This window comes from Haliotis rufescens, unplaced genomic scaffold (genome assembly GCF_023055435.1).
Source record: "Haliotis rufescens isolate VD_foot unplaced genomic scaffold, xgHalRufe1.0.p SCAF_6, whole genome shotgun sequence".
In the NCBI taxonomy this organism is placed as follows: domain Eukaryota; kingdom Metazoa; phylum Mollusca; class Gastropoda; order Lepetellida; family Haliotidae; genus Haliotis; species Haliotis rufescens.
In genome coordinates, this window is record NW_025964334.1 from 23,082,984 (window position 1) to 23,101,111 (window position 18,128).

Consider the following 18,128-nt stretch of genomic DNA (forward strand, 5'->3'; position numbering starts at 1 on the left):
CCCGTGATGATCCGGGGTTGAATGGGTCTTCAGCAACCCATGCTTGCCGTAAAATGCGACTATGCTTGTCGTGAGTGCGGCGTTAAACAACAAACAAACCAACTAACCATCATGTGACTCGACACATATTTGAGAACACTTTGAACACGGCTAGCGTGTAATACTGATAGTCTTGTCATCCAAGTTGAATATTACTCTTTCAAGTTTGCAGGTGATGTTAAATTTAGTGTCTTTAGAGGCGTGTTCGATATCTTATTTTTGTTATTTTATCATTCTAAACCAAATCATGATCTAAACCTAAAGCAGAGGTATAGTATATATTTTTTTTATGACTTGTGAACAAGTTACCTTAGCTTAAGTACGCAAATTTGTTTTGCAACTGTACATGCACATGTATATGTATATCCCTCAAGCACATGTATACGTGCGTATGTGTATCTATTTTTTCATTTACAGTTTGTAGGTACATGTTATTGTAATTAATTGCCCATTTCTAATATCCTTTATATAAAGGGTTTTCCAACGAGTGTTTTAATATGCAAAGTACTGACACTGTTACTTTAGATGAAAATCCAAGAGCCAAACACAAATGGATGACGCCATTAGAATCATAGACATTAACAAAATAATGATAATGATTCTGATGCAATGTTTCCTGAAATGATTTTGGATATTTGTATGTGCTGATCAGGGATAACAGTAAGTATTCACTGAATAGACGTTATACTACTTGGCAAAACCAATAAACACGTGCATGGTAGTGACAAACAAAAAACATTATCATTGCAAATCAGACATTCGAAGCCTTATATCCTATGACTCTACAACACCTCAGGGAAGCGACTATCCACAACGAATTGTGGCGCCTCGGCGCGGGTGACTGGCTTACTAGTGCCACCAAAAGTATGTGACAACAATTGTAGGTCTTGAAAAACAAACATACAAGTAGACTTGGTGAACAGTACCGTTTATTTCAGTGGAACAACCAACAAGGATTAACTCAACACGTCATTCGGGTACGGAACACGTGGGTTGAGTCATGTGAGTATCCTACAGATTTACACGATTGAACAACAGCATATAAGCCGTAGAGTTATCAAAACCGGAACCAAAGATGCCCTTTCGGTCATATCAAAGGATTTAATGACCCCATTTTGTTCGTCAGTGGTTACATGAGTTATGTGTGGCCCACGTCATACATAACGGTCACACAAACATTTCCTATTTTTTCGGAAAGCTTCATTAAATTTTTTTATCTGTCGATACTCAAATCAGTCAACCCGTTTTCACTGACAATTGGAAACGAATATAGGAAAACACATATTAGTAATACAAATTGAAACTGGTGATGGAATATTGAAATGAAACAGCAAATAAATAGAGATGGCAACAACCAGCATTTTACAAAAAGTCACAAAACATCTATTTATAAATGAACGGACAGGAGTTTGGAAGTGTCAACCTTTCAGGGCCACTACATGTACAGGAACATGTTTACAAGAACTGAAACGACCAGTGAGGTCATCGCAAACGTCACACGATCCGCAACACTCCCACCTGTAACGGAAAAACAATAGGTCATGATATAAATATAATACATACTATAAGCCGGAGCTCAGCATCCTTAATTTAATATTGAATATGACTTTGTACGTTATGTAAGCATAAACTTGCTCTGGGAATATCATGTATATTATATGTATACGTCTCATATTTCTACGGAAGTTATATTAGTGATTTGGTTTGTTTCAACACATGAAATGCCGTTCGAGCATGATGGCTGAACGAGGATATAATGCGGACAAAGTTTAGGGTTACAGTACTGATGTTCACACCTCTCCATTTCAGTGGTCTGAGGGACTACATTACTTACACATGGCGCTGGTTGTTTTGGTGTTAGTGTCAGTCAGAAGAGCTGCCTGGGTGGTGCTGGCACACCCTACCTCGGTAGTGGGGGTGATGGCAGAGAGGCAAGTCTTCAGTGTAGTCAGTACACTGTTGGAAAAGAAATAATATAAATACGTTGGAAACGATCATATTTTCTTCCGCAAAGTATTCACTTATTCAAATGTTTAGGTGTGGACATGTCAGAGTGAATGAGGAAAACGTAAACGTCGCACCGGCCCAATCATGTGGTGGTCTAAAGTGGTCTTTTTGCAAAGTCATAGGATTACATCTTGAACGATAAGGGGTAAATTCCAGTTCCCATTTCAATTGTCCATTGATGTGCTATGAGATAATGTTACGTATTGATGATAATTCACTCACATGCAATATGTGGCGCTAGTGGCAGCGGCCCCCTTTGCAGCGTCGACCTCACACTGGCACGTGGAAGTTAGGGCTGCAAATATATCAACAATATAGAACTACATTTCAAGTTCTAACCTTGGTGCATATAGACATGGAAACGAGCCATATATCTCCCGATTTACCAGTAACAGTTCGCTGTTGATTAGTTTTATTCAGAATAATACCCTCTGCTTTTCAACGAAGTGGTCCATCATCTGTGTCATTGATACTTTCTGGCCAGTTTACACGACATAGGTTAAATGTTGTTGTTTGTTGTTTTAACGCCGCACTCGGCAAGTTTCCAGCTTTTTGACGGCGGTCTGTATATAATTGAGTCTGGAACATCATCAGCATCGATCCATGGACTTGGGATACGACGACATGCATCAGCCAAGTCATAGGGCCTGACCAGCAGATACCGCGAGTCGCCTTTTACGGCAAGCATGAATTGCTGAAGACCTATTCTAACCCAGATTCATTACGGGTTTCATAGGTAAAAACGCACCTTAAAACTCCTGTGTTACAATACAGAAACAATTAATACCACCGAAACACAGGGTACCAATGCTCTCTGATAGTAGAGTCTACTTATTAGTAAAACTCTCAGATATTCAAAAGTTGTGCTTGGGTTTAGGAGTTTCCTCCCTTATGGGACCTTTACACAGGATGACGACCTTTGTGTCTCCAGTGTCTGACAATAAAATTTGCCAGGTCGTTGTTGGAGGCTCAAAGGAGGCGAATGGTTGCCTTGGTCATTCCAATGTGGTGCAAAGGAGCTTCAGACATCGCCATAGGCGGCATGGTCGCCGTCAATTTTTGAACATGTTCAAAACAATCGCACAAAGGTCGCCGAGGAGATGCTCAAAGGTATAAACATAATTAAAGGATTTCGCCAGAAACATACAACAATAATGGATTTTCTCCAACATTAAACTGAGATACTGTGAAAAGGCTGAACCATTGTTCGAAGAATCGAAGAGACACGTGCATGTACTTCGAATATATGATGGCGTGTTTTGTATTGGTGTGACAATAAACACAACGTTTTACAGCAAGGTCCAATATCTTCTTATAGATTTTTCTACAAACCTATTACTACAGTGGTACTTCGACATAGACATGTATATAGTTTTCCTGTTATATAAATGAATTTCAAGAACTTTAGTGTTGTGAAATGACAAATGGGACATGATCATACACAACCATCTTTAGTACAACATGGTTATAACGAACCACAAGGGACTGTATTACTTAATGTAAAGTGCCTACCTGGACAATCGCTTGCTGACAGTGCTGCTCTTGCTGTATCAGAAGTCGTTGCAATAGCGCTCTTGGTCGTGGTGCCGTCACAGCCGGTTGATTGAGCAGTTCTCAGACAACTCAGCTCAGTTTTATAAGCGCTATAATAAATACGTAGAAACGATCAAATGAGTATGTAAACTGATACTTGTCAATCAGAAGGCTCAACCCGATTTCCAGAACTGTAAGCCAGTAGTTGTAGGTATGATCTGTGTCTTTATCATGCAGGGGAATATATGCGGGAAGAGGTATTTCAATGTATTGGGTTGGTTGATAGGTTGTTTGTTTAACTCCGGCCTGTAAACAATCGCCAATCGTCTGGGCCAAAATGAAATAAACAGTTGGTGATACCATAAATGACCCATGGTGTCGGGCTCGATGGCACATAAGCAAACACTTCAACGGGTCTGACCACCGGATCCATTTAACTGCTGTTTACCACCTGTTGAGTTTACGGGAAATATGTTTAACCCGTATTTCTCATAAGTATACACATATCTAAACTATATTCAACTTACGGCCATTTTTCTGCATTAGTCTTTTTTGTGGGAGCACCCTGCACAGTCAACAGGTGAGTAATGTATTTGATAAATGGAACTCTGCAACAATATTGTTTCGGGACCGTACATTGCAGAAGAGTAGAGATTTCTTTTGATTGTTAGAATGTTTTGGTCTCATTTATTTTACTACTCTTCTTTGTCGTTTACGTTGTGTGTATATGTCACGTTCTACCCAAAATGGGCGTACCAAATTGCCATTTCGTCTGAATGGTAATGGCAATACGTTTTATCATCTGAGGATCAAATTGTTTATTTCAGTGCTTGCGTGGATGAGTTATCCATTTGATGCATATTGATATAGCTTGGCATTTAACATAGCATATGTTCGAAGGGGTATAACTCTTGATGTGTTACGTGGTAAAACGATAGCCGTGTTTTGCTGGCCTAAGGGAAAGAGGCTTAGGTCAGGTTGGCGGGAATGTTCTTGATTTTCTTGGCCATGTGGAAGCATAATTTCTTAGCCTAACATTTTTCCCTCCCTCGATAAGTAATCCGTATTTATTTGGTACAGAATTTACTAACTCATTATGGTATATACTGTTCTCTGAAGTTTATTTTTCAGGTTGGATGTTTGGTCGTTAGAACTTGGCGTCTTTCCACTTTGTCACAGTTACATCCTACTGTCAAAAACAGGTCTGCTGGTCGATGGGTCGATCTTTGCTTTTCAGTCGGTAATGTACTTTCAGGCTTGGTATTGCAATATGGGTTGGCTCACGATGCTGCTTACCACCGCGGGCCATTTTGCAAACTGACACCAGGCAGTTCCCGTTTGGTGGACTAGTCATTAATGCTTGTATGGTTTGTCTAGAGATGTGTACATCCTCTTGAGTCCAGAACTTCCTGTCCTGTTGCTTTCGGTCCGTAGTTCGTACAATTTTGTTTACTGTCCAGTCTGTTAGTTATTCCGAAAAAAACTTTTTCTCCGTCATTTCATGAATAGAGCCGAGGCCAGACTACCTTTATTGGTGCCATGCTATGTCTTTGAGTTCGCCACTCTCAGGCAGCTCAGCGCACTGTTATAAGCACTAAACACAATCGTGTACACTTCACTTCCAATCAATGTCTGTACGGGCCAGATATCCATATATTGTAAAAAGCAATAAAACACAAATGCTCTGGACATTGAGTACATCTTTGGGATAAACTCCATAGAGTTTGAGTAGGTCGAAAAAGAAGTGCAATCAAGGTATTAAGATACGTATTTGCAGGGTGTAAATGAATTTTGGAGATAAATGCCATGTTTCACCATAGGCGCTTTCCATCAAGTGTTTGTGGTGGGTGCATATGTTTAAAACGACATGACGAAATACAAGCAAATAACGACATGAACTCACTTGGACTTCGAGTACATAGTTACAAAAACTTGACGTTCAGGGAACACCTCTGCGGTGTGACCCAAGAGACTTAGTTTAGTGCTGATTAACCAAGAGTCATATTCGAATTTGAAAGGACTGAAGGACTCTGACGCACATCTATGCATAGTGAAATGCGACGGGTTAGAACAACATATCATACAAGAAAATTACAGATGGCACATGCCAAAGAAACTTTTGGATGTAAAGACAGAACTAATTTTTATACCATGCAACGACACAACAGACAAAAAACAAAAGGCATTATAATAATAATCACTACAATAATTTCTGCAATGTCACTCAATGAAGGTTGAAAGAAAAAATATCGTCTACAGCATTTCTCCTGCACCCACAAGCAAATAGAAAAGCTCATAATCTGATTGTCTTTTACATGTAAAACACATACCGGGTAAAAGCGTACATTCATTATGATATTAGTATATTGTGTATGTCCGACTTGTATAACTATATTTCTTATTAGCTGTGTAAATGATGCATATGCCCATTTACGTTATTACGTTGATTAATAAGAAAACTCTTATTAAAGCTCAAACTGCTGAACTCACGTGCATTTGTTGGCGCCTGTAGCAATAGTCGCTTTAGCAGTATTGATCTGACACTGACATGTGTCGGCGATAGCTAAACATAAAATAATATTGAAGTTATAACGATGACGTGGTCCTATAACATAGTGCACATTCTTCATGTAAACGTAATGCAGTAAGTAATACAGAATTCCCGTCAAAACAATGTCAATAATTTATGTTCAAAACTTGTAGTTGGTTTGTTGGTTAACACCAAACTCAGCAATATTCCAGTTATATGACGGCGGTCTGTAAATAATCGAGTCTGGACCAGACAACCCGGTGATTGATATCATGAACATCGATCCACGCAATTGGGATACGATGACACGCATCAACGGAGTCAGCGAGCCTGACCACCCGATCCCGTAAGTCGCCTCTTACGACAAGCATAGTCTCCTTTTGCTGTAGAGCTATTCTTTTCCGGCTCTTCACGGTCCTCAAAACTTGTAGTATACTGTATGGTAAATGGAGTGAGTGAGTGACTTGGGTTTAACGCCGCTTTTAACAGTATTCCAGTTATATCACGGCGTGTCAGCTTAATGTGGGAGGAAAGCCCGAAGTGATGCAGGTCTCAGACGTTTACCACTTCGGTGAAACCCACGAGCACGGGTATGGTGCTGACAAACCTAGAAACATAATTGGGGCGAACCGGGATTCGAACCCACAATCATAGGTTTCTGGCGTGCCCAAAGGACGCAACTCTGCACAGCGAATCGCGGCGCCTTAGACGACTGGGCCACCCGTGCCCCCTATGTATGGTAAATGGAAGGCACGGCTCATATATTCCTAAGATAAAACTGAATGATCAGATATCACCGGTGATGTGTAATGTTGTCAATACAATGCATACCACCAGTTATCCAAACAGTACTAAACTATGATATAGTTTTACATTTGCTTGGTCTAACGGGTCTTACAGCAGTTTCCTACATTATTTTGTTGGCATTGTTTGTGTCTCAATGCGTAAATAATACAATGTTACTTCAAACTATGAAACATGATATTTTTCCAAAACCATAAAGCGTAAAATCCATGAGTAGGATTACTTGTGTATGGATTACTTGCATTCAAATTACAAGAACTGGTTTGGAGCGTCACATAATGTAATCACAAATAAGTATGTTTTAGTGTTCGGCAATGTGACACCTTGGTTTCGTGCAACTACATGGCAAAAGATGTAAGCAACCTTAGTGTGAGTTAATCAAGTTAAATATTAAAGTCACATCAATAGTAATTCAGCGATATTGTGACTAGAAAAATTATACATTAATGATATATACTGATTGACAACAGAACTCGCTGCTTCAGGTCAAACGTTAGTGTTCGTTAGAATTTCATTATACAACTGACAAACGATCATCTCAACACACACACACACACACACACACACACAATCATTCCAAATACACTATGACCATACACAACACAATCAAGGTAACATTCCATACTTACAACTGTCAACTTTACCGATACAATTCACGCGCTATCATAACAACACCAGAGCTTCCAGAATGAGAGTTATCGCCCTTACATCAATATATATATATATATATATATATATATATATATATATATATATATACAATATTAAAACCTGCCAACGAAGGACATCAAAACATCTAGACTATCACAGACTTATTTGCAAAACTAGCATTTAACATAAAAAGGATATTACCACACATAATAAAACAAAATAAAACATCTCTTGAACAACTAACAACCTCTGCCAAAATCTGTCTTCCAATTTATAAAATGTATTAATCAGCTCTATTTCTTTTGAAACAACAATCATTAAATGAGAACAAATATTATATACTGATCCTTTGGGGGTTCTCCCAGCACAAGAGATACAAACTAGGGATCCTCACCTTTAAATGCATATCACGTATATACCAGGTATGGCCAATACGACATCGTCGTAAAATGACCCCTTCAAATCTGGACTGACAACCAAAGTAGGTGTAACCGATAGATGATTTTATTGTGTGTGATATATTTATACCTACATACAAATATGTCTCCCATTTCTATAAGATCTCTGATGTAACATGTATTCACAGGCTCAAGCCAAAAAGTTAGCTCGTTTGTAACATACCGCAGTCTGTTGTCCCAAGACCTGTCATCCTGGTTTCTACACCAGTAGCCAGAGTTGCTGGAGTAGCGGACGTATCACAGGCGACAGCTGTCTCTCCTTTCAAGCACAGTATGTAAGCCTTGGCGGCACTGTAAGTAAAGCAATGTTAACGTGACACCAGCTATATTTGATGAGATAATAAATGAAACAATATTTTGTCAATGTTTCTTGGTTTTGAATGCATTATACTGGTGAACCTATTATTTACATTTCATTTAGTTGCTTCTGTAACTAGATATATCTTAAAAACACTATGAAGAATGGTCATTTAAAAAAAAGTCATGAATTAATAACCCAAAACTGTCCATGGAACATGGGATGGGACGGGTAACAGCGATGGGACAGTATACGCTCACCTTTTGGCGAACACCTTGCATCATCACTATTTGATATTGATTAGTACACTTATCTCTATGATATAGTCAGAACCGTACAATGGATTCTGCTTTGAGTGGAGAATTCTGACGATTATTGAATAGGTTTTACCGCTTTTAATTATTAGACATTTGAATTGATTACCTGCAAATAGCTGCAGCATTTGCACTTTGGTCCGTCTTCCAGAACTCTTTCTGACATTTGCAGGTTGCTGTAAATACCGTCTCTGTACAACAAAATACACACAGTTATAAACACAAATCATTATCTTACATTAAATACTGGTTTCCGATTGGTTAAGGAGTGGGCAGTTATTTTCCATCTGTGAGCGGGCTACACACTTCATGTATGCCGCTGAGACATGACAGCTTGGGCTACATAGGTTCACACGGGGTTTATCACATGCACACCATATACCCCTCGAGATAGGTTGACAACTTAAATTATCTCGGCAATATCAATCTCTCAACCCTCCTATATCGCCTCCCTACTTCCGCCACCTCTCATGGCGATACTAAAACTTTAGACATATAAATTCTACGTAATACACGCATGTGTTTGTATTCTATCACAGAATGTCAACATACCCCCACTACAAGTAGAGTCGCCATAATCAGTCTCAATGGCAGCGGCATCAGCAGTTGCTAGCGGACACCCGGTGTCAGTCTTCGCAGACGTCTCCAGACAGGTCAGATAATTCGCGAGTGCACTGTGAAAGGGAAAACAATCGGATACACACATGCAGGACACCGTCAATGATATAAGCAGCGTTGATAAGTTGTTCGAGGTGATAAACACCATCTGGCATGAAATTGAGTTTGATTTCATTCGAGGACTGCACAAGTCAATTCCACACAAGGTAGGAAAGGTTGTGGTCATGAAGCGGCGTCTACACGTTACGCAAAAGAGATTTCCAATGATATAGGGACTTTTTAAAGCTTATTTTATAACTAGTTTTGAATCGTACGAATATCACTGGAACGCGCCTGTACCCTGTCAACGGAAAAAGTAGAGCTTAAAAAATTCGTGATGTGTACACAACATTTCACGACGACATGTTGAACACTTTATGAGTTGTGAGCTAAGGTCAGGTTTACACAGTGCCGATTATGGCTCCCGTTTGAGATCAGACAGCGCTACGACACGAAAAGTGAAAAAGTCAGATTACTATCCTCAATGATCTGGTGTGTCCTATCATTGTCTGAACGAAGTAGTATACGTGCGTAACAGAGTCTTACGGATCGGGAAAGGTCCAGAGAGGTCGGGAAACTCGGATTACAATCGTGACTGTGTCGTGACAGATTCTGCTGTATCGGATAAAAATCGTAACAATGTCCCGTGTTGTCTGGACGGTGGTATGTGGATCGGGACGCTATCGTGATGAACGGGCATTAATTGTTTATTGTCGTTTCTTGTCCAGATTCTTTCTTCCAGAGTCCAGATTGCGTCCAGATCTTTGCGTCCAGATCTTGCCGAATACGAATCGTCTCTGTCGCTTCAATGTCCGGTCACTGTCTGATCTGTGTCGGATCGCATTCGGGAGAATCGGGACGCAGTCGGGGCAGATTCGGTCGTTTTTTACCACGGGGAATATACAAATCGTATCAGATTCGGACTGCGAACGGGACAGACCAGACGAATTCGGCCGGAAACGGCTGAATCGGGACGCTTCCTGAACAATATCTGATTGTGAATTTCCCGCCACGAATCACTGGATCCTGATCAGACTTTTGACAAATTGTAATCGGGAATGACACTATCGAGGACGGCAATAATAATACTGAATGTGTGACTGAGCCCTTAGGAAACGATCCACACTCTCATTTGACCCGGTTTCCAACCTGTTGCCCTTAAGCAGCTACATGTAACAAAAGCAAATCGTAAATAGCCAAATCAGCCAGTTCAGTGCAACAAAGTCTTGAACGGATTATGAGTTATGCTCCGATTCCTGACGGACGAAAAGGACCGTTTCAACATCCCCCGCAAAACGCCGTGATACATGGGTCAGCAATACTCAACAGTTACTGAAAGATGTGATCATTAATAACGTCGTTTAACTACCATAAGATATCCTCTTTTTAAAGATAGAAAATGAAAGTTTGTAAATTATGATGTTGTGTTTAAAAAATAAATTGCTTATCAAACGTATCCGAGAAACATTAGAGTAATTTATAAGGTGCATTGGAGTAAATTACCTACTCACAACCCAGACAGCCAAACGTGATGTAGAGGAACGACAGTTTATGACATCAATTAGATATTGACGACTTACGTGCATTTCGCTGCAGCTGTGGCGCCGGAAGCATCTCTTGCAGTCTCATACGTACCTTTACATGTAGTGCAGTCGGTTGCAAACGCTTTAGGGCTGTAACCTGAAGGAAACACATCAGATAATTTAGTCATGAAAGGATGTCTAACAACTGTTTAAAATATGGTTAATAAACAATTCCTACGAATGAACTCGAATCGGCATACACAGAACAGCCAACAGGAGCTATACTTTAACAGTTGTTTGCTGAAAATAGTACAATTCTCGATCGATATTTATGAATAGATTATGTTCCTTTAAAAAAAGTCTGTGTCCTTATGTTAAACTCTTCTCCTACATGTACAAGTAATATCTGCTACAAACAGTGATCCACGCTGTGGGGATACTTTGTTTACTTTTATTTGTTTTTTCATGACGACATGTAGTGCTCGGTTCTGGAGCGGAACTAAAGAGCTGTTGAATACTTCTAGAATGAAACTTGTTGTACAGATCAGTCTTGGGGTAAACTGGTGCCTTTTGATCATGTTGGATTTGTGTAAATTGTATATTGTTTTTCAGTTTTCTTAAAGACAGTTTGGAGTTTACTGAAAATGAGCATGGTAACACGTTGTCAGTGACTCAAACTGTTGCTTTGTGGTGGTAACCAATACAACTACAATGTGTCGGGTCAACTTTCCCTGTTTAAATCACAATTTGTGGCATGCATTGAAGGCATATTATAACAGTTGAGGTACATTTTCTATCAGTGTTCATTGTTGAAAATGTTTAAAGGTGGCAGTATATATAACAACCGACTTTCCAATATACAGACTATTTGTAGTATATAATTTAAATTTTCCTCAAATATATAACGTCTCCAAACATCTATGAATCAGACTGGATTTCTAGTATTCACGATATAAATAAAGTATACATCAATTTCACGGCTTGCCACGATTTATAATTCAAGTATGAAAAGAAAACAACTGGGAAATAATTTTGTTAAAAATTGAACATCGAATGTACAAGATCGAACACAGCTCGTCATTAAACTGCCTATAATTGCTGGTGACACTAAAATTTATCTGAATACTGTCACTTATATTATTCATAACTCAAATTGATAACATGTTAAGTAACTGACGTGAATGTTAGATACCAAAGCAAATAAACAACTTACCCAGAAGAAGCACGATCACGCCAAATTTAAACATGACTGTAATGTTTGCCTGAGAACAGTTTCTGCGTCTGGACGGGGATACACTGCGAATAAGATCAGTGCGTCCCCCTATTTGTAACGCCCGTCTCCATAGCACCGAAATGTTGTGTCACATGGCCTGAACATAACAGTAATATGATCTCGACAATTTCAATAAAAAACATTTGGACATGGGATGGAATTTGTGGGAGCTATAACCTCAAAATATTTGCTGATATCAATTGATTAATAGGGTAAATGATTTTGACAATGTGTTAACGCCACAATGAATCTTGAAACCAAATTCAATAACATTAATCATGAAGCAACACATACAATAGTGTTTACAAATTATATTATGAAGAAACTGGGTGTTTCCAAAATACATTGTTGGAGCAGGTCACATGCGTGATACGTCGATCAGATGACGGCATACCTACTTGGAGAACATGCAATACAACCAAGGGCAACAGTGTCAACTACGAGGGAGACAGATCATATGGAGATATGAGACAAAGACACGCAAGATGTCCACTGATAATAGTACCAGCAATGATTCCCAGCGGATCAGTGTCTCCATTAGTCCTTTGAATCATAACACCAAGTCATAGACGAGTGCACATGTGTCTGTCACACCCAAAAAACACCCAGATATGTGTAACTCGTTACAGGCAGGACTTGGCATGACGCAACTTGCTGGTACATCTACAAAGAAGCCAACAACTCCACGTTATTGGGTGCGCCTGCCCTGCTTTGTCTGGTATCTGGTGAATAATTGAAATATTGTCGTGATGTAAGTGATGTAACAAACCACAAAAATAAAGTATACAGTGTCAAATAAGAAACGCAACATTGCTCACAAGTAACGGGTTTTAGTCTTGAATAGTTTTATAGTTAAAAAACCCATTCTGGTTTATAGTTGTGCAGGGTTTTCAATGTTGTTATTCTTCTATTTTCGATAAGATTCGAATGTGGATGGAAAAAATCATATCTTTTTCCAATGAAGTTATGACAACTTGCCTTTATTACCTTGGACTTGATGGTAAAATGCTTTTCATAATTATAAGAACTCTGCTAAAATCAGAGTCCAGTGAAAAGTAACAAAGTAAAACAATCTGAATTTATGCTGTTGATTTTTTCGGGATAATGTTATTGTAGAAAGGAACTACATAAGACTGAATCCTGCTGGGGAACCGTGCAGGTAGCAGAAGTATTGTAAGTCCCCGTGGTCCTTAGTATGGTGGCCTAACTTTGGTTGCTGGCGATGTATAGGCATTTTTTTTATATTGTGTTATTAAATCATAGTTTATTCGTTTACACGCGGTCAAACTAGTTCTAAATGATCTAGTTATTTCTACTGTCCTTCGGCGACAGTTTTTATACTGTCAAAATGTATTTGTTGTTAATGGTTTGCTTTACTCTCGTCACGATATGGCTGAAATATTGCCGATGTGACGTTGAGTCTTAACTCACATACTCGCCCATAAGACTGAAATACACATAAAAGCTTTGTTGTTTTGTCTATATAATCGTTTACAGTTGAGTAGCCTTTTCCGGCGTGTGTTTGCATCTGCCTTGTGGGAACACGTTGGCCGACAGGATGGATATGGCACTGCAGTTCCGAACTAACTAGCGAAAAACTGGGGAAAGACTACAATATACTTTCTGTCCTAAACATCTGGCTGGAGACTGACTACAATACCATTTCGTAGTGCATGTACATGCGTAATTTGATGTCTGTTGTCGAAACTAAGCTACATATATTAATTACAGTTTTGCCCTTCATACCAAATCGAAAACATCTAACATACCATGTGTTAATCTAAATGATACACGCTATGCCTGAAACACGACTTTCTAATATTGGTAGAATAAATTGGATAACTAAGATTGTTAGTGCCTGTACCTCGAAGGGGGTTGAAGTAGTGTAAAAAGGATTGTCCCCCGGAGATGGTACGTAAGAACACGTCATTCACAGTATATTTATTACTACCACGTTTTTAAACGCAGAATATATGTTCTTTTAATTCGGCTAAATTGACAATAATCGCCAACACCTGGCTGGGGCCCTTGCAGGAAGCTCAAGTACTGTAAGTCCCCATGGTCTCTAGTATGGTGATCTACCTTCAGCTGCTGGCTATCTGTAGCTCTATTTTATAAGGTATTGTTCTGTATAGTAATATATTTTTATGGTTCCACGCTAGTTTTAAATCATAATCTGTGATAAGTCTAGTTATTTTACTGTCCGTTGTTGACAGGTCTTTATAGTTTCCATGTATTTACTACATATACCCTTTGTAAGTCACGATTAGCTGAAATATTGCCGATGTGACTGAATTTTTTTATGTCACTCACTCACTGAAACACGACTTTTTCAAAACTATTACACGTTTTCCTATCTTACGTTTCCAATTAAATAATTAAATAATGTAGTTAAATGTGTTATAAGTTTCAAATGTTTGAAGAGAATAATGGAATATGTATTCCTAATGGTATATTCTTACCTACCAAGAAAGCTCCCAAATATACTCTACAGGCATCCGAATCATGTACATTATCTTACATTATAAATCTGTCACACTTTGACTTAATACTGTTACAGAGAGTATATAGAAGATTTTCAGTTACTCATGAGTTTTTATTGTTTTATAAATCTCTAAACTTCGATGATGCGAAACATAAATTGTACACAAGAAGAACAAGGAGACAAATACTTCTTGAATATTCAATAAGGTAGGAATCCCACGCTCATATGTTGGTTGGTTGGTTGGTTTGTTGTTTAACGCCGCACTCGGCGGTCTGTAAATAATCGAGTCTGGACTAGGCAATTCAGTGATTAATATCATGAGCATCGATCTACGCAATTGGGATCGATGACATACATCGACCAAGTCAGCGAGCCTGACCAGTCGATCCCGGTAGTCGCCTTTTACGACAAGCATGGGTTGCTGAAGAGCTATTCTAATCCCGTTATGTAAAACAACAGAACCAACATCAGCAGGAAAATGTTGAAAAATTCTTCATGAGCTTGTATGATACAAATCTAATGATACAGGTTGCTGAAGAATTTGGCTTTGGTGTTAAAGATCAGTTCAATTATAATCTAAATGTTTTGTAGATAATGATCGTGAGGAGTCAAAATAACCATCCGCCTTGTCTCAGTAGACAGGACATCCTTACCCTTTTCGTTAATAGCTGGTGTCATCATTGACTTCCAGTGATCCAGTGATATAATGTTCGTCTCTATTTTGCCTTTACGCCATGTGGCATTGCATAATCGAAACCGCCGTCACATAGCTGGAATATTGCTGAGTGCGGCGTCAAACAACAAACCAACAAACCAAGCATAATCGAAACTGTTTTTTTCTCTGGCGTTCACGTTCGATATTTGTAATCATTTGTTTCGCTTGACGTTAGGAAGTTGATGCAGATGTAAATGCTATGTCGATAGAAGTGGACGACACACGCTGTTGGTGTGCATCATATTACAGGTCGATACATTTCACGATTTCACCTCTGATTTACGACCCATTCAACATTTAGACGCAAGCAACGAGGGTTTCTGTTGAGATACAGCGTAACTACTTTATTCAGAGGGTGTGAATTATTGGTCACTTAGTGTGATGCTAAAACAGAATTAGGCATGCAGTTAAATTAAAATTGATATTACAATTAATATACTCTTCAAAACAAGAAACGCAAAACTGATATTTGTGGCCATAAAAGCAAAATTAGCGGACCAAGATGTGCAACATGAAGAGGTTTCATATGTTACAGTGTCAGTGACAAATTTCCCGGGTCAAAATGATCACAAGGACATGTAATACATTAGCCGGGAAACACCTACGATTCCGAAAAACGCACCCAGTGTATTAACACATTGGCCACGTATTGCACGTGCAGCAGCAATATGAACGGTAATAAAGAGCAGGGTTTTTGATTGCCTGGCATCTGCGTCAATCGATAAGTGACAGTTCAACAACATGCCAAGATTAACAGGCCGTCATAGGCCGCTTGCAGGCAGGGGAATCCCGATCAGCTGTAGCCAGAGTTTTCAATGTAGCGCCCAGCACCATCACAAGGCTATAGGATCGGTTGCAACAGCAACATGTGACCGGCCGACCGGGACGACCAAGAGTAACCACCCCGCCCAAGATCACTACATCCGACTGCGCCACCTACGCGAAAGGACGACCACAGCCACATCAACAGCATCCCAAATACCCAGTGTGCGCAGACTCTCAAACCAGACAAAACCGTTTAAGAGCAGCAGGTCTACGAGCAAGATGTCATGCTCGACGCGTCAAATTGAGCCGACAACATCGTCGTCAACACAGGGTATTGTCTCAGCTGCGATGGAGAGAAGTCTGGTTCAGCGACGAATCAAGATTTCTCCACCGTTGAGGGGATGGATGAGGACGGGTCTACATACGTCGGGAAGAACGTTAAGCTTGATACTGCGTACAGGAAGTGGACAGGTTTCGTGGGGGTGGTTATCTCCCATCATGGCAGGACAGGTTTGGTCCATATCCAGGGCAATCTTACGGCTCAAAGATACATCAACGAAATTCCCCAACCACACGTCCTCCCAATTGCAGCCAACGTGTATTCCAGCAGGACAACGCTCGACCGCATACAGCACGGGTCACACGAGCCTGTCTACAAAAACAACAACGTTGATGTTCTCCCCTGGCCCTCCAAATCCCCGGTTTTGAGCCCGACAGAGCACCTGTAGGATGAAATGTATAGACGGCGTCAACCACAACCAAAGACGTTGCAGCAGTTGGCCGCCCTCGATTCCAACGGGGGACGTACGCGTTATTGATGATACCTGACCTTCACTTTGGACTGTTCCTATATGCCGATAACTGAGATGACTACGATCACCAAGTGTTCTCTCCACAATATTTTGGCTTAACCTTGTACAGTTCCTCGTATAAATGTATTTTCCTACCTCACACTAATCTGGCTTTGCTTTTCTCTTTTTGAAGAGTATATTATCTGAAAATGTCACTTGGAAAATCACAAACTTAATACCACGCTTGTTGTCAATGGCGTGGGTCAAATGAATACCAACACATTCGCAGATTAGGTGTTGTCCCCCTAAGATCTTTTCCCCCTATTCAGAAAAAAAAGAATGTTGTTTGTTTGTTTAACGCCGCACTCAGCAATATTTCAGCTATACGACGGCGGTCTGGAAATAATCGATTCTGGACCAGACAATCCAAGTATTGATATCATGAGCATCGATCTACGCAATTGAGATAAGATGACATGCATCAACCATGTCACCGAGTCTGATCACCCGATCCTGTTAGTCGCCTTTTGTGCTGTTACTGTGTCAAATGACACCATTCGGGTGATGTCAGGCACGCGGTCGTCCGTCCTGTCAGCTGGCGATCTATGTCCTGGACGATCGCTTGCCTTTCCAGATATTCCGGATGGTGTAACGTTACGACAGTTTCGAGAATTCCAACATACTGATTTTTTTCGGATTCACTGCGCATAACACCTGACTATATACAATACTGAATAATGTGTACACCTAAGTTGTGCCAGGTCAACTTTACAGTACAATTTCAAGATCACCCAACTTGGCAATAAATCATTGATGAAATCACAACATTAAAATTTGAGACATTTTCTTTTAGAATACATTTTCATTGCGATAACAAACCCTTCATATACCGAGGATGCTTCCAGACCAACGACCAACTGTATATATACACGCGACAAATAAAATCCTTTATAAAACCAAAGGGATGATTGTTGTTAACTGTTTTGCATGCGTTTTTGTGTGGTTAGGTTTTGATGTTTTTCATTTAAGGTATATAGTCAGAGCCACAAACTTCCTAACCTTCACATAATTAACTGAAGCAACAGTGTAATTGAAAATTGAAATAGTTAATACATAAGCTGTACAATGAATATTACACCCATGTACCAAGTTGCAAATATACGAACAAAAAATGACCAGATGACATACATTGAACGCCTCTGACTGACAGAGAAAATACGAGCAGAAATATAATGATATTGCAAAATACAATAAAAGCAACCAAAAACATTTATTTTCCATAATC

At 39.6% G+C, this 18,128-nt stretch overlaps 1 protein-coding gene across 1 annotated transcript; it reads right to left on the reverse strand.

Moving 5' to 3' along the window:
- Positions 1 to 950: 950 nt before the first annotated feature.
- Positions 951 to 12,131, reverse strand: LOC124126174. The gene is made up of 10 exons (XM_048386046.1): positions 12,028 to 12,131; positions 10,872 to 10,971; positions 9,187 to 9,308; positions 8,744 to 8,825; positions 8,186 to 8,313; positions 6,070 to 6,142; positions 3,559 to 3,689; positions 2,269 to 2,341; positions 1,874 to 1,995; positions 951 to 1,557 (listed from the first exon to the last, which is right to left on the reverse strand). The coding sequence occupies exons 1-10, from the start codon at positions 12,059 to 12,061 to the stop codon at positions 1,475 to 1,477; spliced, it is 948 nt and encodes a 315-aa protein (XP_048242003.1). The 5' UTR covers positions 12,062 to 12,131; the 3' UTR covers positions 951 to 1,474.
- Between the last annotated feature and the right edge of the window lie 5,997 nt (positions 12,132 to 18,128).

Bases quoted from the DNA above. Each gene is read 5' to 3' on its own strand.
- LOC124126174 (XM_048386046.1), bottom strand. From the start codon at position 12,061: ATGTTTAAATTTGGCGTGATCGTGCTTCTTCTGG. The intron at 8,314-8,743 runs GTAATCAATTCA...CTTTACTTACAG, and splicing joins AATGCTGCAGCTATTTGCAG to TGCCGCCAAGGCTTACATAC. The intron at 2,342-3,558 runs GTAGGCACTTTA...ATATATTTGCAG, and splicing joins GTCAGCAAGCGATTGTCCAG to CCCTAACTTCCACGTGCCAG.